The sequence below is a fragment of the Pinus tabuliformis genome, chromosome 8, assembly GCF_031772625.1.
Source record: "Pinus tabuliformis cultivar Carrire ecotype Pingquan chromosome 8, CPIR1, whole genome shotgun sequence".
In the NCBI taxonomy this organism is placed as follows: Eukaryota; Viridiplantae; Streptophyta; class Pinopsida; order Pinales; family Pinaceae; genus Pinus; species Pinus tabuliformis.
Window position 1 is genome coordinate 1,990,651,435 of NC_142294.1, and position 18,275 is coordinate 1,990,669,709.

The window sequence follows — 18,275 nt, forward strand, 5'->3', positions numbered from 1 at the left end:
TACTTTCAATTTTGCATCCATGGTTACATCCGCATTTGACTTCTTATATAGAGTATATTTTTCTTTACATATATGACCCCCTTTATAGATTCATAGTGAAATATATGATAGTTTCTAAATATCATTAAAGCAGATATCACAATTCAAAATCATATTTAAAGAAATTTAAGAGAAATTGACAACATCCATCCAAAAAAATAACAATGTGTCATTAACAATTTTCAAAACATGTATAAAATAGCAACATAATACTAATAAAATCAGTATTATTTTTAATCAAAACAAGTAAAATTCAAATATGATTAACAAATCAAAATATTTCATGAATATCGTTATTCTACGATAAATTAACAACATACATAAATCAAACTCATCGTATGATTACAAAATCAAAATGTCTCATTGATATAGGGTAAATTCACAACACCCATCTAAACATAGCAATGTCATTCTACACAATAATTTCTTCATAAAAAACAATGCATGTGCATGCCTAGCTACCACCACCAAGATCATCCTCATGATCATCTTGACCATCCTCATTACTCTGATCCACATCATCACCAACACCGCAACTATCATCATCATCTCCTCCTTCACCACCATCATCCCCATCCTCATCCTCATCATCTCCTGATATATGTTGAACATAATTTGGATCATTGTCTTGGCAATCATTACCTATAGCATTCTGACAAAAAAAATCAATATTACATGTTAGTATTAATTACATAACACAACGCATGTTTTTGTTATACAATGTTAACCATAAAATGAGGTAAGATATAATATCTAATAGTACTAAAAAATAAAATGAAAATATGGTTTAAAAGTATATTGGAAATCCAACTAAGATTACATACCATAGAGTCCATCCAAACAACAAATTCAACCCATCTCTTTTGCTGCAGCACCTCCTTTTCCAAATGATTTGGAGGTCTTCCATATTTTAGTTCCTATCAATCAGTAAATAGGGAGAAATTAGATAACAATGACTTTCTTCTAGTACAAAATTTATTAAAAAAATATCACATGTTTAATATACTTACAAAGGTTGTTATCAGTGCTTTTAAACCTTTCTGGCCACTACGATGAGTGACTTTTGTCTTGGTTAACCTCGCCTTGGATGCCTTGTCCTTAAACATAAACCAATTCAATTTATTTTCACACAAATACATGTCTAAGATACTTATAAGTATTAATACATTCTAAATAATGTTTAATGAAAAATTCAATACCTGAATGCTCTCATTGTCGACTTTTCTTTGTGCATCCAACTTCTCATATGATTTTACAAGTTCTTTCCATACTTTAAAAGGTATGTCAATAGGTCTTTGTTTTAGTCTTTGATCTTGAGGCATTTTTTAAATTTTTCTTGTTTGGTTAAAAAAAACCGAACAAGTAATTCACATCAATGGCATGGGGACTCTATGGATATGTGTAAAAAAATGGCTATAAAGAAAACATCCAAAAAACATATGAGCTCTCCCTTTGATGGTCACTTGGGGCATATGGCTGGAAAGGAACAACTCCATTTTCGAAAATCAAGGACAATCCTTTCTCAAAGTCCTTCCTAATATTTGCTCCAAATGTCTTAAAATGAAAAACAAAATTCAAACGTCATCCTTAAACATCTCCCTTAATTATAACGTTGGACCATAAATTCTTCACTTTTATTGTTATCGGCTCTGGAATGAAATATGTGTGCACTAATGAAAAAACATTGAGTTTCATTTTTCATAATCACAAACAATGAAAAAAGAATCACACGTAACTAGCATCATTTTGGAAATTTTATATTTATTAAAAATCTTTAACATGTTTTCCTCCCATATCTCATAAAAAGGTGTGAAATTTTTTATATACTCTCCAATAAGCACTACAACAAAACCAGCGATTTGGAGGTTTTACACTAAGTTTTTCAACATCGAGCTTACTAGGGCTTGCACCACCAGGGTTATTAGTAAGAATCTCATGAGGTTTGCATAGCCATGATTATTAGAATCAAAATAGTAGGATTTGCACTAAAAAACAGTTCATAGAGCTTTCCTGCTGGGGAGAAAATCACAAGTTCAACTTTTGCAGTGCAGAGCACCGAGAGCTCGTAAGCTTTCTTTAGCAATCCACCTACGTTTCGAAAATGTAGCCTGCCTGCTGACGATGTTCTCAATCCTCTTCCTCTGCATCTTTCCCCTCCCTATTCTTGTATGTCCTCTTTCGTTTTTCCCTCCAAACAAACCCTCTCAAATTGAGAAAGCAGAACAACTCACTCGATGAGAATCCGAATCCAATTATCGCTTCTAACAATAACCCAATACAATACCAGAAGTGATTACACAAAACCTGATTGACTCTTCATTTGTTTGGAAAAGAGCCAAGCATATACTTCTGACGAGGGTTTCCGTCTCAAGTCTGGCTCGCAGGACGTCGCTTAGTCAATTGCGAGAAACGTTTTCCACCAGACTGTCACATACGGTTTGTCACACTATATATTAAAATAAGGTTGATCATACTAACAATAAGGTTGTATAGTTTAAAAGGAGGGCTCTCCTGACTGCATTTGGTTGGTTTATAGAAAAGATTGCTAGAATGTGTAATGTGAATGCTCTGCTAACTGTTTTTTAAGCATTTGGAAGTATTAAAACCCCCTAGGATAATTAATGTAAGACCTGTTAATTAATGTGTAAAGATGGCTATTGTCCTTGGGCTACCTTAGCTGTTCGTGTTTAGTGATCTGTGGTATTATGACTCCTCAAGTCACTATTAAACCATGAGAACCATGCCCAGGCATACTAGTGTGACATTGTGGATGAGAACCAAAACTAGACTCCTATAACCTCCTTTTTCATCCTTTAAATTGCAGAATTAACTGACTGTTCTAGTAATCGTTCTTGAGCACCTGAAGATGTGCACCCTAAATAATAAGAATAATACCCTGTAACATATGAATAGTCCATCCTGTGCATGTAGGATATGCACATGAGGTCCAATAAAATCACTAACCAGAATACCAGGTGTTATTAAAGCCTCTACAGGTTGATATATATGAATGTTACAGTGTGCAGGAGTATGATTCAATTCCATACGAAAATACAAAACATCTGATAGGATTTCCTTATACCTCATAGGCAAACAACCATTGTCCCTTCTATAGATGAGCAGAATAAGTGCTTGGTTCTCTACACTAAATAAAGACAAAGTATAGTACTTATTGCTGACAAAATAGGATTTAAATCGTGGTTCAATTGCTTGACATTCAGCTGGTCACAGAATTGTAGAGTGCATAATCATAAGTGATGTTGCGAGCCAGTAGAAGTGCTCTCCTACAAAAGCCTGATCTAGCATATCTCTTACCTTTATTTAGTTGGGATCAACAAGGTAGTTTTGGGCTAGCATACTGATTTTCACATGAGTTAGTTGAGGCCAACAAGAAGACCTAAACCTGGTTAGGTACAGCTAGGTGATTTCTGTTGTAAAACTGTTTGTAATTTGTGACACTGAGAGAGGTATGCTCCCGTAACTGTGCTCCCTTATCATATCATTAGCCCTGCTTGGGTGTAACAGTCATGTAGGAATGTCTACGGCTGGGAGGTGAATCCATCCTTTGGCAACTTGTTTGACAGCCCTTGTCTTTTAAATGATAGGTATTGCGGTCCGGAGCCCATTTTGCATGTTGCTATGTAATTTATATTATGGTTAGAGATGAACTATATCAATGTGCTTAATCATTTGAGATGTTATAACTGGAATGTAATAGTTGATTTACGCTTCTTATATTCTTTCACGGTTACTAGTCTAGAATTGCATTATTGTTCACGCAATTATTAAGTTGGAACTTGGCACCAAAGCTGCTTATGAGAGCTAAGATTTAGGTCTGTGTTCCAGTTGGGCTGCCAGACCTAGTTAAGTGAATTTGGTTCTGTTATGAAAGTGAAGTTTTCATGAGCCCATTGTGATCTGGTTTTGAGAGTGCATTAGAGTTTGTCTATGTGAGAATCATTAGAAAGTTGTATGTGTATGTGTGTGAGAGCTCAATACGTTATAGAAGAAAGCGACAACTAGTGACTAAGACTTTAGTTGGTGTACGTCAGTCCAGACTGTTGGGTCGTAACCCTTCATAGTCACATGATCCAGAATGTTGGATCAACATGTTATATGTTGTCAGTCATTGTACCCAATGTGCTCAACCAATGAAGTCTATAAAACAAACACCTCAAAATGGCTGACCATAGCATCTGTCTGATTATGACATTCACCCTATATTTTGATCAACCAATTAGGATGCCTTCTATATCGAGCACAGTGTTGAAAAAATTGGCATCGGTAAAAAATCGGCAGAGGGTATAGAAAATATCTTCTCGGAAACATCGGCAAAAAAAATTGGCAAAAATTGGCAAACTGCGGCTCGGATGGTACCGATGAAAAACCAATGATACCAATTTCATATCCCATGACGTTATTCAAGTTTCGATTGGACTCATGTAACAAATATGGGTGTTCCTGACAATCAGAGAACCTAGGGCTGCATGGCCTTGGCAAGCTCAAGATTAGCATGACATCTCCCCCTAAACACAGGGATAAGCGAAGGATGACCTTCTAATTGTTGGTTGGCAAAATGATCCAGCAGCAGTAGATGCACCGAATAAAATTGTGTCTATAAATGTTAAAAGCCATATACTGCAGCAACTACTTGTAACAAATTAACGTCATCAAATAAGGAAGATATTAGGCCATAGAGCAGCATCATTGAAATTGTAACACCACCCAACAACCCAACATGGTCTCAATGGGTGACGCAGATATATAATCTCCTTAAACTATGGATTCTAACTACATCATAGAGGAAGTTATTAGTTTGGTGCAAAAATCGGTAGGGGTCATCAACTCGGAAAGCTCAGGAGAAAATTAGCAAAAACTGGGAAATCATAAACTCGGAAAACCCAGGATAAATCAAAGAGTTTTGCAACTCAGTGAAAAGTTAAAACATTGTACTGTATGCCAATAGACCAACATGATCTGAATGCTGGATATATATACAGTTTACCTCAAAGAACTAAGGAATATAATGACAGAGAAGCCAGATCACCAAATAACTTCTGTTTCCCAAATTTCCACTCAAATCAAGAACTTATACAGCATGAAAATAACCTAGTTTAAACTTTGACCTTTGTATTGAGGTCTTGAGATTCTATGAACTATTTTATTAGCTTCAGTAACTCGTTGAGCTTCTCAGATGTAAGTACCTGCTGGAGAGAGCTGTTCTTAGTTATAGTGTAGTGGACTATCAGATTTCCAAAACTACTAATAAAATAGAGCTGGTACAGACACATGGAAAGCCAAAATATAAGGATGTACCTGATATTGACTCCTCCATTGAAAGCATAGCATACGACATTGTCACGAACCCACATGTCAGCAGCTTCAGAAGACGAACTGAGAGTTTCCAGCAAGTCATTAGTAATGCCGACCATGACTTGAATATCAGAGCCGATCAGAGCCTCCAAGACCTTGGGATCTGCATCAAAGAGCTTCACTTTCATAATGTGATTGGCCTGTAGCAGCTTCACAACAATAGAGGGAGCCAGTCTTTGTGATGACAGAATTCCCCAGTTCACACCAATGTCACCCAACACACCAAAGCTGGATGCCCAGATTATCCATGTGAATGATACCAGTGTTCTTGCATTGTAATAAAACATCTTCATATGCTCTGTATGCCACAATGTCAATGTGCAAACTGCATTTCATGCTGTTTGTGAGGAAGACAGGGTATATGCTATAGCGTAAGATGTTTGGAGAGACCCACATTGCTGTGAATATCAGGTATGATATCCCCATCTGAATGAAACTGACCCACAAGCTTCCATTGGGACTTGGGCATGGTTCACTGTGACCCACAGTAAGCATAGTTTTATTACGTTCTATGATTGAAGGTGAAACTTTACAAACTTCCATGGGATCTGGAAATAGTTTTAAAAATGACACACTAACCATAGATTTATTATTTTTTAACTGTATGATTTAAGGTGATACTTTACACGAGGAACTACATATGTTCATCAATTTGTCAAGAAGCATGGCCTACAATTCAATTGCTCTAAGCCTATCACTTCTTCCACCTGTCAAATAAATTGTTTCCTGTTTGTTTAGTTGACTATGGTTCTAATAAATATACTATTGTTTGATGTAAAAAGACAAAACAAAACAAAAAATATGGAAAGTTGTGACCCCATTTTCTAACTACAAATTGAAATCGGATTACCATAGTGACCACCTCTGCTTATTGGAATCAAAAAGGGGGTGGGTTAACCCAATACGATACCAGAAGTGATTACACAAAACCTCATTGACTCTTCATTTGTTTGGAAAAGAGCCAAGCATATACTTCTGACGAGGGTTTCCGTCTCAAGTCTGGCTCGCAGGACGTCGCTTAGTCAATTGCGAGAAAAGTTTTCCATCTGCCTGTCACATACGGTTTGTCACACTATATATTAAAATAAGGTTGATCATACTAACAATAAGGTTGTATAGTTTAAAAGGAGGGCTCTCCTAACTGCATTTGGTTGGTTTATAGAAAAGATTGCTAGAATGTGTAATGTGAATGCTCTGCTAACTGTTTTTTAAGCATTTGGAAGTATTAAAACCCCCTAGGATAATTAATGTAAGACCTGTTAATTAATGTGTAAAGATGGTTATTGTCCTTGGGCTACCTTAGCTGTTCGTGTTTAGTGATTTGTGGTATTATGACTCCTCAAGTCACTATTAAACCATTAGAACCATGCCCAGGCAGACTAGTGTGACATTGTGGATGAGAACCAAAACTAGACTCCTATAACCTCCTTTTTCATCCTTTAAATTGTAGAATTAACTGATTGTTCTAGTAATCTTTCTTGAGCACCTGAAGATGTGCACCCTAAATAATAAGAATAATACCCTGTAACATATGAATAGTCCATCCTGTGCATGTAGGATATGCACATGAGGTCCAATAAAATCACTAACCAGAATACCAGGTGTTATTAAAGCCTCTACAGGTTGATATATATGAATGTTACAGTGTGCAGGAGTATGATTCAATTCCATACGAAAATACAAAACATCTGATAGGATTTCCTTATACCTCATAGGCAAACAACCATTGTCCTTTCTATAGATGAGCAGAATAAGTGCTTGGTTCTCTACACTAAATAAAGACAAAGTATAGTACTTATTGCTGACAAAATAGGATTTAAATCGCGGTTCAATTGCTTGACATTCAGCTGGTCACAGAATTGTAGAGTGCATAATCATAAGTGATGTTGCGAGCCTCATTGCTCAAAGTCTAAGGGTCTTGCGAGCCATAATCACAGCCATGTATGGCATATCTTGTGATTATGGCATTTTATGAGGTCAATTCTTGTGAAGACATTTCAGTTTATAATAAATTTTGAACCTCAACAGAGTTTTGGCAAGACCTGGTTGAGCTAGGACATCAACAACACAGCTGATATGAATGACATAATCTAGCCTCAAGAGGGAGCCTCTTTTGTTTCATCACTCTAACAATCTATGAAGTGGTGGAAAGCATAACAACTTCCCCTTGAATATGACACCTAAACTGAGTACAAATCCTAAATGATGCAGCCCTGGGGTGCATGTCTCTCAAAGTATCGATATTTCAAATGTTGAAAGCTCTTGTGCCCATTTGATATGCATTCGATTGCAGTTCCCCTGAAGAAAGAATCTTATAAAGGTGAGGCCATGGCCAATATGTTAGCCATATCCATTGGAGTTGCCATTGCTTGACAACTTATCAGTCCCACCATGATTCACATGGGCTTCTACTCAACACTGGTTGTTGCTATTGTAAGAGTCTTCAAGCTCGTTGAACCCATAGTATTGATAAGTGTATTCTTTGGGTCTCTGGTTTTCAAATTCTGCCTATGTTTTCCTCTCAGTATCATTATTTCAAATGCTGAAAGCTCTAATTCCCATTGCTGTGTATTTGATTGTGGTTTCCCTGAAGAAAGAAGCTTATAAAGGTGAGCCCAAGGCCAATATGTTGGCCATATCCATTGGAGTTACTATTTCAGATTATGGGGAGGCCAAGATGAATGCATGGGAGGTGATTCTCCAGTTAAGTGCAGTTGCATGTGAGACTACCCAATTGGTTCTCATACAAATTCCACGAACATCAAAAGGGATTAAGTTGAATCCCATCACATCTTTGTTGCTCCTTGTTGCCTTGTTTTTCTCAGCACCCCCTGGGCCTTAGTAGAATACCCATTTCTGATAATCAGGGCCTCTTCCTTTGATTTGGATTACATGACATTTCTGCTTGTGCCTTGGCTCTTAATCTTGCAGTGTTTCTTCTGATAGGAAAGACTTCAGCCTTGACTATGAATGTTGCTGGTCTTGTCAAGGACTGGATGCTCATAACATAATCTTTGTCTGTAATAAATGAAAAGGTTACAGTCATAAACTTGAGTGGGTGTGGACTGGCTTTTCTGGCTGTCTGTTACTATAATCATTTGAAACTTCAAGCTCTCAAGTCCAATGACAACCAACCAAAGTACCTCAGTAGTGCAGCTGATGCCAATGATGAAGGAGAAGGTTTGATAATGACGAGTGGGAGATTCTCAATCAGAGATTCAAAACCAGTAGAGAAAAATCAAACTCAAGCTTCAGGATTAGGTATTTAGATCATTAATATTGTCTTGTGCTAGAGATTACAGTTCTTGGATTGGCTCCTCTATGCCCAGATCTATTTGCAGGGAACAGGCCAGTCATTCACAGTGAAGAAGATAATGACAAGATTAGTGTATAATGATGGACAGGATGGTGCCATGGTGTCAACCTAAATCTCAAGTAAGGAGACATCTGTTCATCAATTTGTCAAGAAGCATGGCCTACAATTCAATTGCTCTAAGCCTATCACTTCTTCCACCTGTCAAATAAATTGTTTCCTGTTTGTTTAGTTGACTATGGTTCTAATAAATATACTATTGTTTGATGTAAAAAGACAAAACAAAACAAAAAATATGGAAAGTTGTGACCCCATTTTCTAACTACAAATTGAAATCGGATTACCATAGTGACCACCTCTGCTTATTGGAATCAAAAAGGGGGTGGGTTATGCACAATCCTCCGTATCATTTGCTATTACCAGAGATAATTAAAGCCACCCTAAACTCAAGTCTTAACTACGCTGATAGGGTGTTTGGGGAGGGGGATCCCTTACCAACCCACTATAATCTGCACAAAAGCATCCTAAGAACATATGCAAAATCAACCCTTCAATGAAATGATCCAAGAATATAGGTACTCAAACATTGATTTTATCAAAGAAAAATACAAGACAGAAAGAAAAGATCATAACAAGGATTAGAAGAGTCTAAGAACAGTGCTCACTGTCTACAGAGCCAAGACGAATGCAGAAGAGTTCTTCCTTCAGTTCCCCATCTGAGAAATCAGTTGCATGCCAGACCCAAGTTTTATCACTACCTGCGTGCTCCTGAAGTGACATTGGGGAATGAACTGCAAGGCAAAAAAAAACAATATAATCCAGATAATAAGGATCAACACAAATTCTCAGCACAGAAAGCCTCTTAAAACTTGGACGTAAGATAAGCTATTACAATCTCAAGGGGGAAATTACACAAAAAAAAAACAAACAAACAAATTTACATACTTAAATGGTTTGCACATATTTTCAATGTCTTGGATTGCCTCATGACCAGCCGAACCTTTGTAGTATCCTTGTGCTTAAGAAACTTTACTGTTCCTACACCATGCTCCTTCCATTGATTCCCATCCTTGTCAAACCTGTACAGCTTCGCCTTCCTGCAGGGTCAAACATATAAAAAAGAATGGGAATATTAATAAACAATGAAACTGCATTAGGATCATTTTAAGAGCCCATGGCATCCATTAGAAGTAACGTCCGCAATATCCCACCATATCAAATGCATTCAAAGATAAATTACCAACGACCTATTAAAAACACAAGAGATATTCCTTAACATTACCAAGAAGGATCCCACAAAAAAGCTCAATAATAACATCAAACATGTAAGAATACAAATCATCAACTATTTAATAACAAAAGAATGCTCATCCCATACATCCCCATAAAGTACAGAAATGATCAACAGCCTGTTCAAAACATCATAGAAAGTCAACGAAAACAGTTGACAGAAGACCAAAACAGACATATGCCTGAATCATACCACCTCACAACATAAAAAGACAAATCACCCTAATGCCAATAACCAAAAGACAGATTATCAAATAGGCCCAATTCAGTATTTAATGGCTAATCCAAAAACCAAAAAATACGAAACCCCGTATGCTTAACAATAACAAATGACCATCACACCCCCCACTAAACCAGAATAACAGAGAAACCATCATAGATTCTTCAAAGACATTGAAAAAAGGATGGCCTATAGTTCAACAAAATATAAAAATACTCGTCAAAATACAAAACCCCCAATGATAACAAATAAACCATCAAATGCATCCCCGAAAAAATCTTCATCGGCAGCCTATCAACATAGGAAAACAATTATTACAGACCATAATGAGATCAAAAAATGCTGATCAAAATATCAATGGGACATCAAAACAACAAGAAACTCACAAAATACACAGAAAAGCAAAACCCTAATTACCCGATAAAACAAACCATAGCCCGCTAAATGCATCTACCATAGAGTTTCTTCAGCACCCCATTGAAATGACAAATCCGATCATCATCAACAGGCGAACAAAACATCGAGAACCCGATAAAAACAGATCTTACTAAAAAGGAGAAAAATTAGAAGTAAATAACTGCCCAAATGCATCTTCCTTATAGTCAAGGTCCCATTTATGTGCACAGGAAAAGGGCCACCGAAGAGGCCATGAAAACAAATTTCAACTGAGAAAACAAAATCATGAAATAGCCATGGATTAAGAAATTTACATGTCAAGAAGGACATCCTCCTCTTCTTCGCTCGTGGTGACAGTAACCTCCTCAAGCTTAACAATGGGTGCAACCTGAGCTCCAGTGTCCTCTTCCTTTCCGGCATCATCCTCGTTCTCTCTCGAATCGTCATCTACTGCCCGTGTAAGAACAGGATCCTCCTGAGTTCCAGCCATCCCAATACCATATAGTGCACAGAGGGAGGGCTCGAATGAAATCGATGGATCCAAAATATGCCAGAAACTCGCCCAATATCAGACACGAATGCGAAACCCCGAGGATTTTGGACAAAGGATTTAACTGTGCAAAAATGCTTCGAAGGCAAAGGGCAAAGAGGTCGACGGAGAGAAAACACTCTATATAAGGGTTTTTGAGGTCGATGGAGAGAAAACACTCTATATAAGGGTTTTGAAGAGGGAAGGCCGGTAGCTGTTAAAGATTGAGAGTAAAAGTAGCATCGTTAAAGATAATATAATAAATTATTACAGGGATGGTTGGGGGGTTTCAAAGGGAGAGAAGGCCATGGAATAACCCCTAAATCATCTCCAACATGAGAGGCCTACTTCATTCATGTTGTCATGTTGGGACCAGAGGTTGTTGTGCGTTTTTTGTTTTCGCAATTTTGAACTCTTTCCTCGGTGATATATTATTGTGTTTATTGTAATAATAATGGGATGGGGTTGAGGGGTTTGTAAATGAGATAAATATGGAAAAGTAATTAGAAATATTGGTTTTAAATTATTATAATAAGTATTGTTGTGGTTGATCCATGATAAGTTGTAGGGTAGTTGGTTTGTATGGGGTTTAGTTGTTACGAGGTCTTAAGTTCAAATGTCATGGGGAGGGGTTGAGAATGGAAGTCATTTTGGGGGCATCAAAACTATTCTAAGGGGCATCTTCCACTGAGCTTTACACAATCCTCGATGTTGAGGATGAAAATAATATGAATATGCCAAGCTCACTCTACAGCCTAGTATGGTTACAGCCATGTTTGTCCATCATTCCAAGGGGCATCTTCCACTGAGCTTTACACAATCCTCAATGTTGAGGATGAAAATAATATGAATATGCCAAGCTCACTCTACAGCCTAGTATGGTTACAGCGATGTTTGTCCATCATCAAAGTTGAAATTTTGCTAGTGTCGGCCAAAATAAATTTAAAAAAAAAAAAAATTAAAAAAAAAAAATACAAAACATTTAAATAATGTTTGCTCATAAAAAATAATTGCCAATGAAGAAATTGGATCCCTCTCCGCTCATATTATATCTATATTTAAGATGGGTCTATGCTAGTGGATAACACAAAAATCACAAAGTGAAGAAGAGTTTAAATCAAGTCAAAGCAAAACTTTGGGACTAGCGCAATTCATCTAACTTCTATTCAAATGCGGTATTTATACGTGTAATGTGATCTATATATATATATATATATATATATATATATATAGTGTAATTGCTATTATGTTGTTAAATGGTTGTTTAATTAATGTTGGTTATTCGATGGCAAGATGGTTTTGTAACTCTTAATGATGTAATTGTTCATCTTCTTGGTTGTAGTGTGCCATGTTGTTGACATACAAATATTGTAATGGAGCCAAAAGAAAATGACAGTAAAGCATAGTTGGAAGTTATAAGTTTATCCTCCTGGAAAAGCAAAATTGTGGAGTTAAAGAACCACTTCTAGGAAATCAATTTCCATCACATCCATAGGGAGCTAAATACAACTGTAGATTCTCTCTAAAAAAGAATTATTTGTCTGGAGACAGGTTACATATATTATGATGAATTAGTTGGCAACCCAGTTCAAAGTTCTCATTCGATGCCCATATACTAATATGGATCAGCTTTAAGTCAAATTTTCAATTAGTTATCAACTAGCTTACTATAAATTTCAAGTGAGTCTACATTCAGCTTTCAATTAGCCTCAAATACAATGTCTTTCTTTTTCTCTTGACAGGGGCCTCTTCATGGTTGTATAATACACTTTCGGGAATTTTTTGTTACAGGCTAATGTCATTTCTAGTCACTGTCTTCATTTTTCTCATAGTAGGGCCCTCTTCGTGGTTGTATAATACACTTTCTACATTTTTTGGTTGCATGCTATTGTCATTTCTAGTCAGTCTTATAATTTGCAGAAGAAAAAAAAATTGTAAAACCCTGGTTTTACAACAACTTCTTTTTCTCTTCTTCTGGGTCGTGATGCCTTGTCTTCTGGCAACCCATTGTAATGACAGAAGTTACAATCTTTTTGTCAATGTTTGTGCTTTTTTTCTTCCTCGTGAATAACAAAAGGGTCCTTTTTTTCTATAGTAATAAGAAGAAGAAGAATAAGAAGAAAGATATTGTAATGGTTATGTCATGGTTGGCATTCCTAAATATAAGCAGATATAGGATAAGCATGCATGCATATTAGAACTTGGTGCGCATGGATGGAATTCAATGTGCCAAATGATGTAGATGTTTCACAAGCATGGGGTGTGACATTTCAACCCTAGTTATCAATAGTGATGAGAGGCCACCAAGGACAATACCCCTTGGACCCTATGATAAGTGTTGCACATTTTGGTGTTAGGAGTGGAAGGGTAAGCTTGGTTCGAGGAGGTTGGTTATGGGATGTTTTTTGGTGCACATGAGGTTGTGCATCAACTACCATGGCTACACTTGAATTAGTGGGTCTTTACAAAAATAAAGTGGGAGAGTTAAGTTTTGTGAACAAAAGTAGCCTATGGGTGATATTTGCATTGATCACTTGTGTTAGGAACCTTTTTAGGCAAGTTAACTAATACTTGGAAGGTGTGAACCATGTAATTGAAATAATTCAATAGTGTCCTCCTTCCTTCAAATGAAGCAACAAAGCCAAGAACGTGACTATCAAATAAATATTAGCCCCCTATTGAGCCCTTTTTGCACATTTACAAATTGCTCAGACATTGATGTCATGGTGTTTCACACTAAGTATATCTAAGATTACATGTGATAGTATATGCCTCATTTTAGTACTAACAACTTCATTAGTTTTGTTCTTATATATTACATACTTTTTTTATTTGTGGTTGTTATGTATGTGATGTTTATAATAATTACAAAACTAACTATGTGAAAGCATCCCTAACATAAATTTTCATTTGGCACTAATAATATTTTCCTTACAACCCCCTTCCTTCATTGGCGGTGGGAAGGAAGTTGATCCTTCCTTCCCCCCACACCCCCCTTCCTTCCTTTGGAAAGAGAGGTAAGAGCAAGAGTTGGAAATATGCCGGAAAGAATGCCTACCTTTGGTAGTTGTGTTGTCGTATCGAGAGAAAGAGAGTCAGTTACCTGTCGTCCTCCCTTCGGTAGATGAATGCCTACCTTTGGTAGTTACCTTCGGTAGGAGAGAAAGAAAGTCGGTTACCTACGCTTCGCTTCGGTTGCCGTATCGAGAGAAAGAAAGTCGGTTACCTACGCTTTGCTTCGGTTCGGTAGGAGAGAAAGTCGGTATGAGTACTTTGGGTGTTGTTGGTTGTTCTTTTTTTTCGAACAACTGTTACTTGTTTGAAGAAAGAAGTCTATCTTACTCTGAAATAGGTAAGGGGCGGCACCGCAGGAGAACGGAACGCTCTCCGGAGGAGCCATCAAAGGTACGAGTTCAAGAAAAAAGATAAGCGGTAAGCGATCATAGGGCGAGGATAGGGGAAGGCACGCTTGAGGGCCGTCCGGGCGAGGGTGGGGTACGGGTAGGGAGAGGGGGGAAAGGACAGGGGAATAAGAGAAAGGAGAAAAGAAAAAAGAATAAGAGAGAGGAAATAAGGGAAAGGAGAAAGCAATCGACATTAAATTCAACAACTAAAAAGAGGCTCTTTGAGCCATGGCTAGCTCTCAGAGAATTTCATTCTCTTCGAGCTCTATACATATTATACTCGTCTAGACATATGATACTCGCATCTCTACGTTTCACTTCTTTACTCTCTTCTCTACCGAGATAAAGATCTAGATCTAGTATAACTTAGCCATTCCAATAGCCAATAGTCTTTAGTCCTATTTAGTACCCTTCTAGTAGTCCCCTTGGCATAGTAGGTAGATATTGATTCCTTGCCCATGCATGAAGTTCCATAGCAAGAGATTAGACCCACTTCACCATTGACCTTAGCATATGGAAGGATATGGTTTCCATTAGCGGTGTCTCGCTTTTATGGATCTTTTTATCCATTTGCGTAGGCTTATCTCATAAAAGCTCACCTTTCTCTCCCATGAGGATTTTCCTCATAGAAGATTGCCTTTCTCTCCCGCACAACTTTTATGTTTTTCTCAATGGATATTTATCTCCAATCCATCCAACTTATCTAGAATTAAATCGAGAAGCTTTACCATGAAAGAATTATCCTTTCCCATTCACCAATGTGATTTGACAAGAATCTCATCTCTTGGTGTCTCGCTTTTCCAAGTGATTAATTTATTAATAATGTATTTACTTTTTATATTACACATCATACCTAACTTTTCTCAGCTTAGGTTTGCAAAGTTTGACACACAAGGGAGGGGTGTTACATTTTGGATCACTCTCTTTCCTTAAGATCCCTCCAACTGCAGCTAGAGTTCTTAGATGACTGTAAGGAGGAAGCCCCTATTGGAAAGGGACAGACAGTTTGAAGGTGTCTATCTTGTTGGTAATTCCTATATCGAAAAGTTGTATTTTCATAGTCCAGGGGTTGGGAATACACAATTCCCATCCACTTGAGCTCAATTTTATCTCGCAAAACTTCATTGGGATCTACCTAAACACATATGCAAACATAGGTGAAAATGCCTTTCAAAAGTCTTTCCCTGTCTACTTTGACGAATCTTCCAATAAAATTGCCCACTTTTTCTAAGAGATCTAGATGGGTAAAGTGAATGGGAAAACTGGGAATCTTACCCATACTAGAGTAGTCATCGGCAACATAGTGAGAGGATTGAAGTTGGGAAACCATGGCTTCACTAGAAGACCAACTCATCCCCAAAACCATGGACCTTGGTCTAGGATTTTTTTCTTATCCTCAAGACATTTGAAGATCACCACAAAAAAACATGGGTCTACATCCACCCAAACCGGCGTTCATCCAATCCTATCATAATCGAACAGAAAAACGCTACTTTTTCAATAGAAAATGGGGAATAAAAGTATCACCCAAGGATAATGACCATCGCATCAAGCGCTCAATCATAAGGGAGGAGCAATAATTTGACAATCACACGTCCTTGATTTCTGTTGATTTAACTCTGAACACTCACGTAATATTCTCTTGCTTGGCGAATTAAACACCACTGCATGGAATGGACGAGGATTGAGCCGAACCCTGGATGAAGCCCACTTCATTCTCATCTAAACACAAAACTATATATACATCAAAGCTATTACAATAGATTCTGACTGTCAACACCTCGAGGTTCTGTTTATATGTGGCTACCTTTTATGGTTACTATTGAATGTGTGATTGGCAATAGTAATGGCAACTTAGGGCTGCCAAATTTCCTTCGATTCCCTCCCTACATCCTAACGCAAATAGTTGTTCAATGCCTTGGTTGTCTTTCAAAACTGGTAGGCAGCGTCTTCTTTGATATTTCTCGATGGTTTTAATTCCACTACAATCACAACTTTCATTTACATAAACTTCGTGTTTTCGCACGAGCGACGATTGTTCCAAGGTGAAATGTCACTTGGATGGTTTCAATGTTGTTGACCCATCATAACTAACTAACGAATATGCCCATTACAATTTTATACCACCCCATTATCAATATCAATTATGCATGGGAACCAATTAAAGCAACTTTTCACATTAATTTTATATGAGCATGAGAACATGTGTTAACAAGCAGCCCATAAAGCCTCATTTTGAATGCCATAGTCACTTAGAAGGAATTCCTCTTGTAGTAGCATCCTCCCTACTAAACTTTGCTAGTGCTAACATTAGAACCACCATTACAACAAGATATCTTTCTAGTGTTGACAACACCATTATAGTAAGATACCTCAAGAGAGACAGAAAATTTAAAAAGTATGATAGTAATACGTATCCAGAAGATGGTATTGAAACTAGTAATTGTTCACGAATCCATAAGATTGTAAGGTCATTCTCATTATCATAATCATTGTCATCATCATCACCATCATCCTTGTCATTGTTATTGCCATCATTACATTATCATCATAATCACCATTCATGCCATCATCATCATCATTATGGACATTGTTTGCAATTGTTCATAATTGTAGATGTTGTAAGAAATATCATCAACCCAAAAAATGTGATCAGTGCTAGAAAAGGGTTGTTTAGGACACATTGATATACGTAAGAGAAATAACAACTCTATTTTTGACAGATGATCGATGATGATCATCATCACCACCATTATCATCGTCATTGTCATTTTTATCATCCCCATCATCATCATTAATGTAATTTCTATCGACATTGTTGTAATCATGCATCATCATCATTCATGCCATTATTGTTTTTGATGATGACCTAGATGAAAATGATGATCATGACACCAAAGATAATGCTTATGATTATGACAATGACAACATCTAAAATTGGGAAGATTCGCCAATGTCATTAGCATCGTCATCATCATAATCATTGCCATCATCATCATTGTCATTGTAACCACTATCGTCTTTATCATCATAATCACAATTCATATCATCGCCATCATATTCATTTTCATCATTGTCAATATTATTGACATTGTCATCAATTGTTCATAATTGTCAATGCCATAAGGAATATCATCAATGCAGAAAATATGATGAGTGTTGGAAAAGGGATGCAAAAGCGAACATAGAAATGGGGGCAACAATAGAAATAAAATTGGATGAAAAGTGGATACAACATAAGTAGATGCACAACAACATGAAAAACCTGACACAAAAGTGGATGCAAAAGTAGATGCAGTTGTCAATGCAAACTTGGATGCAAACATGAAGGCAAAATTGGAAGCAAACATGGGTCCAATGGTAGGTGTAAAACTTGGCACAAATTGTGGTGAAACAAATGTGGATGCATCAACGGAAACAAAAGTATATGCAAAAATGGATGAAACAAAAGTGGATGCAATAGGGGATGCAAACGTGGAAGCAAATGTGGTTGCAATGGTAGGCGCAAGATATGGTGCAACAAAAGTGGATGTAACAATAGACAAAAAATATGCAAAATAAGATGCAAAAATGGATGTAAAAGTGGAAGCAAACATTGATGCAACAGGCAAAACAAAATTGGATGCAAAAAATGGATATAATGTAAGTAGATGCAAAAGTAGATACAAAACGAGATGCAAAACCCAATGCATAAACCTGACATAAAAGTGG

At 37.0% G+C, this 18,275-nt stretch overlaps 2 protein-coding genes across 4 annotated transcripts; both read right to left on the minus strand.

Annotated features, from left to right (window-relative positions):
- Positions 1-299: 299 nt before the first annotated feature.
- LOC149244430 (uncharacterized) lies at positions 300-5,486 on the minus strand. 2 transcript variants are annotated; one of them, XM_089374855.1, is made up of 4 exons: positions 1,239-2,067; positions 1,050-1,136; positions 864-956; positions 300-691 (listed from the first exon to the last, which is right to left on the minus strand). In XM_089374855.1, exons 1-4 carry the CDS (start codon positions 1,359-1,361, stop codon positions 494-496), a joined length of 501 nt encoding a protein of 166 aa, XP_089230981.1. In that variant the 5' UTR covers positions 1,362-2,067; the 3' UTR covers positions 300-493. The 2 variants fall into 2 exon arrangements, with proteins under 2 accessions (XP_089230981.1, XP_089230982.1); XM_089374856.1 differs by lacking the exon at positions 1,239-2,067 and adding an exon at positions 5,356-5,486 and having other exon boundaries at positions 379-691.
- LOC149244431 (ran-binding protein 1 homolog c-like) lies at positions 5,383-11,434 on the minus strand. 2 transcript variants are annotated; one of them, XM_089374858.1, is made up of 2 exons: positions 10,946-11,393; positions 5,383-5,515 (listed from the first exon to the last, which is right to left on the minus strand). In XM_089374858.1, exons 1-2 carry the CDS (start codon positions 11,119-11,121, stop codon positions 5,482-5,484), a joined length of 210 nt encoding a protein of 69 aa, XP_089230984.1. In that variant the 5' UTR covers positions 11,122-11,393; the 3' UTR covers positions 5,383-5,481. The 2 variants fall into 2 exon arrangements, with proteins under 2 accessions (XP_089230984.1, XP_089230983.1); XM_089374857.1 differs by lacking the exon at positions 5,383-5,515 and adding an exon at positions 5,623-5,887 and having other exon boundaries at positions 10,946-11,434.
- Between the last annotated feature and the right edge of the window lie 6,841 nt (positions 11,435-18,275).

Bases quoted from the DNA above. Each gene is read 5' to 3' on its own strand.
- LOC149244430 (XM_089374855.1), bottom strand. From the start codon at position 1,361: ATGCCTCAAGATCAAAGACTAAAACAAAGACCTATTGACATACCTTTT. The intron at 1,137-1,238 runs GTATTGAATTTT...TTTATGTTTAAG, and splicing joins TCGACAATGAGAGCATTCAG to GACAAGGCATCCAAGGCGAG. The intron at 692-863 runs GTATGTAATCTT...TTTTTTTGTCAG, and splicing joins TTGTTTGGATGGACTCTATG to AATGCTATAGGTAATGATTG.
- LOC149244431 (XM_089374857.1), bottom strand. From the start codon at position 11,121: ATGGCTGGAACTCAGGAGGATCCTGTTCTTACACGGGCAGTAGATGAC. The intron at 5,888-10,945 runs GTAAATTTCTTA...TGTGGGTCACAG, and splicing joins GAGGATGTCCTTCTTGACAT to TGAACCATGCCCAAGTCCCA.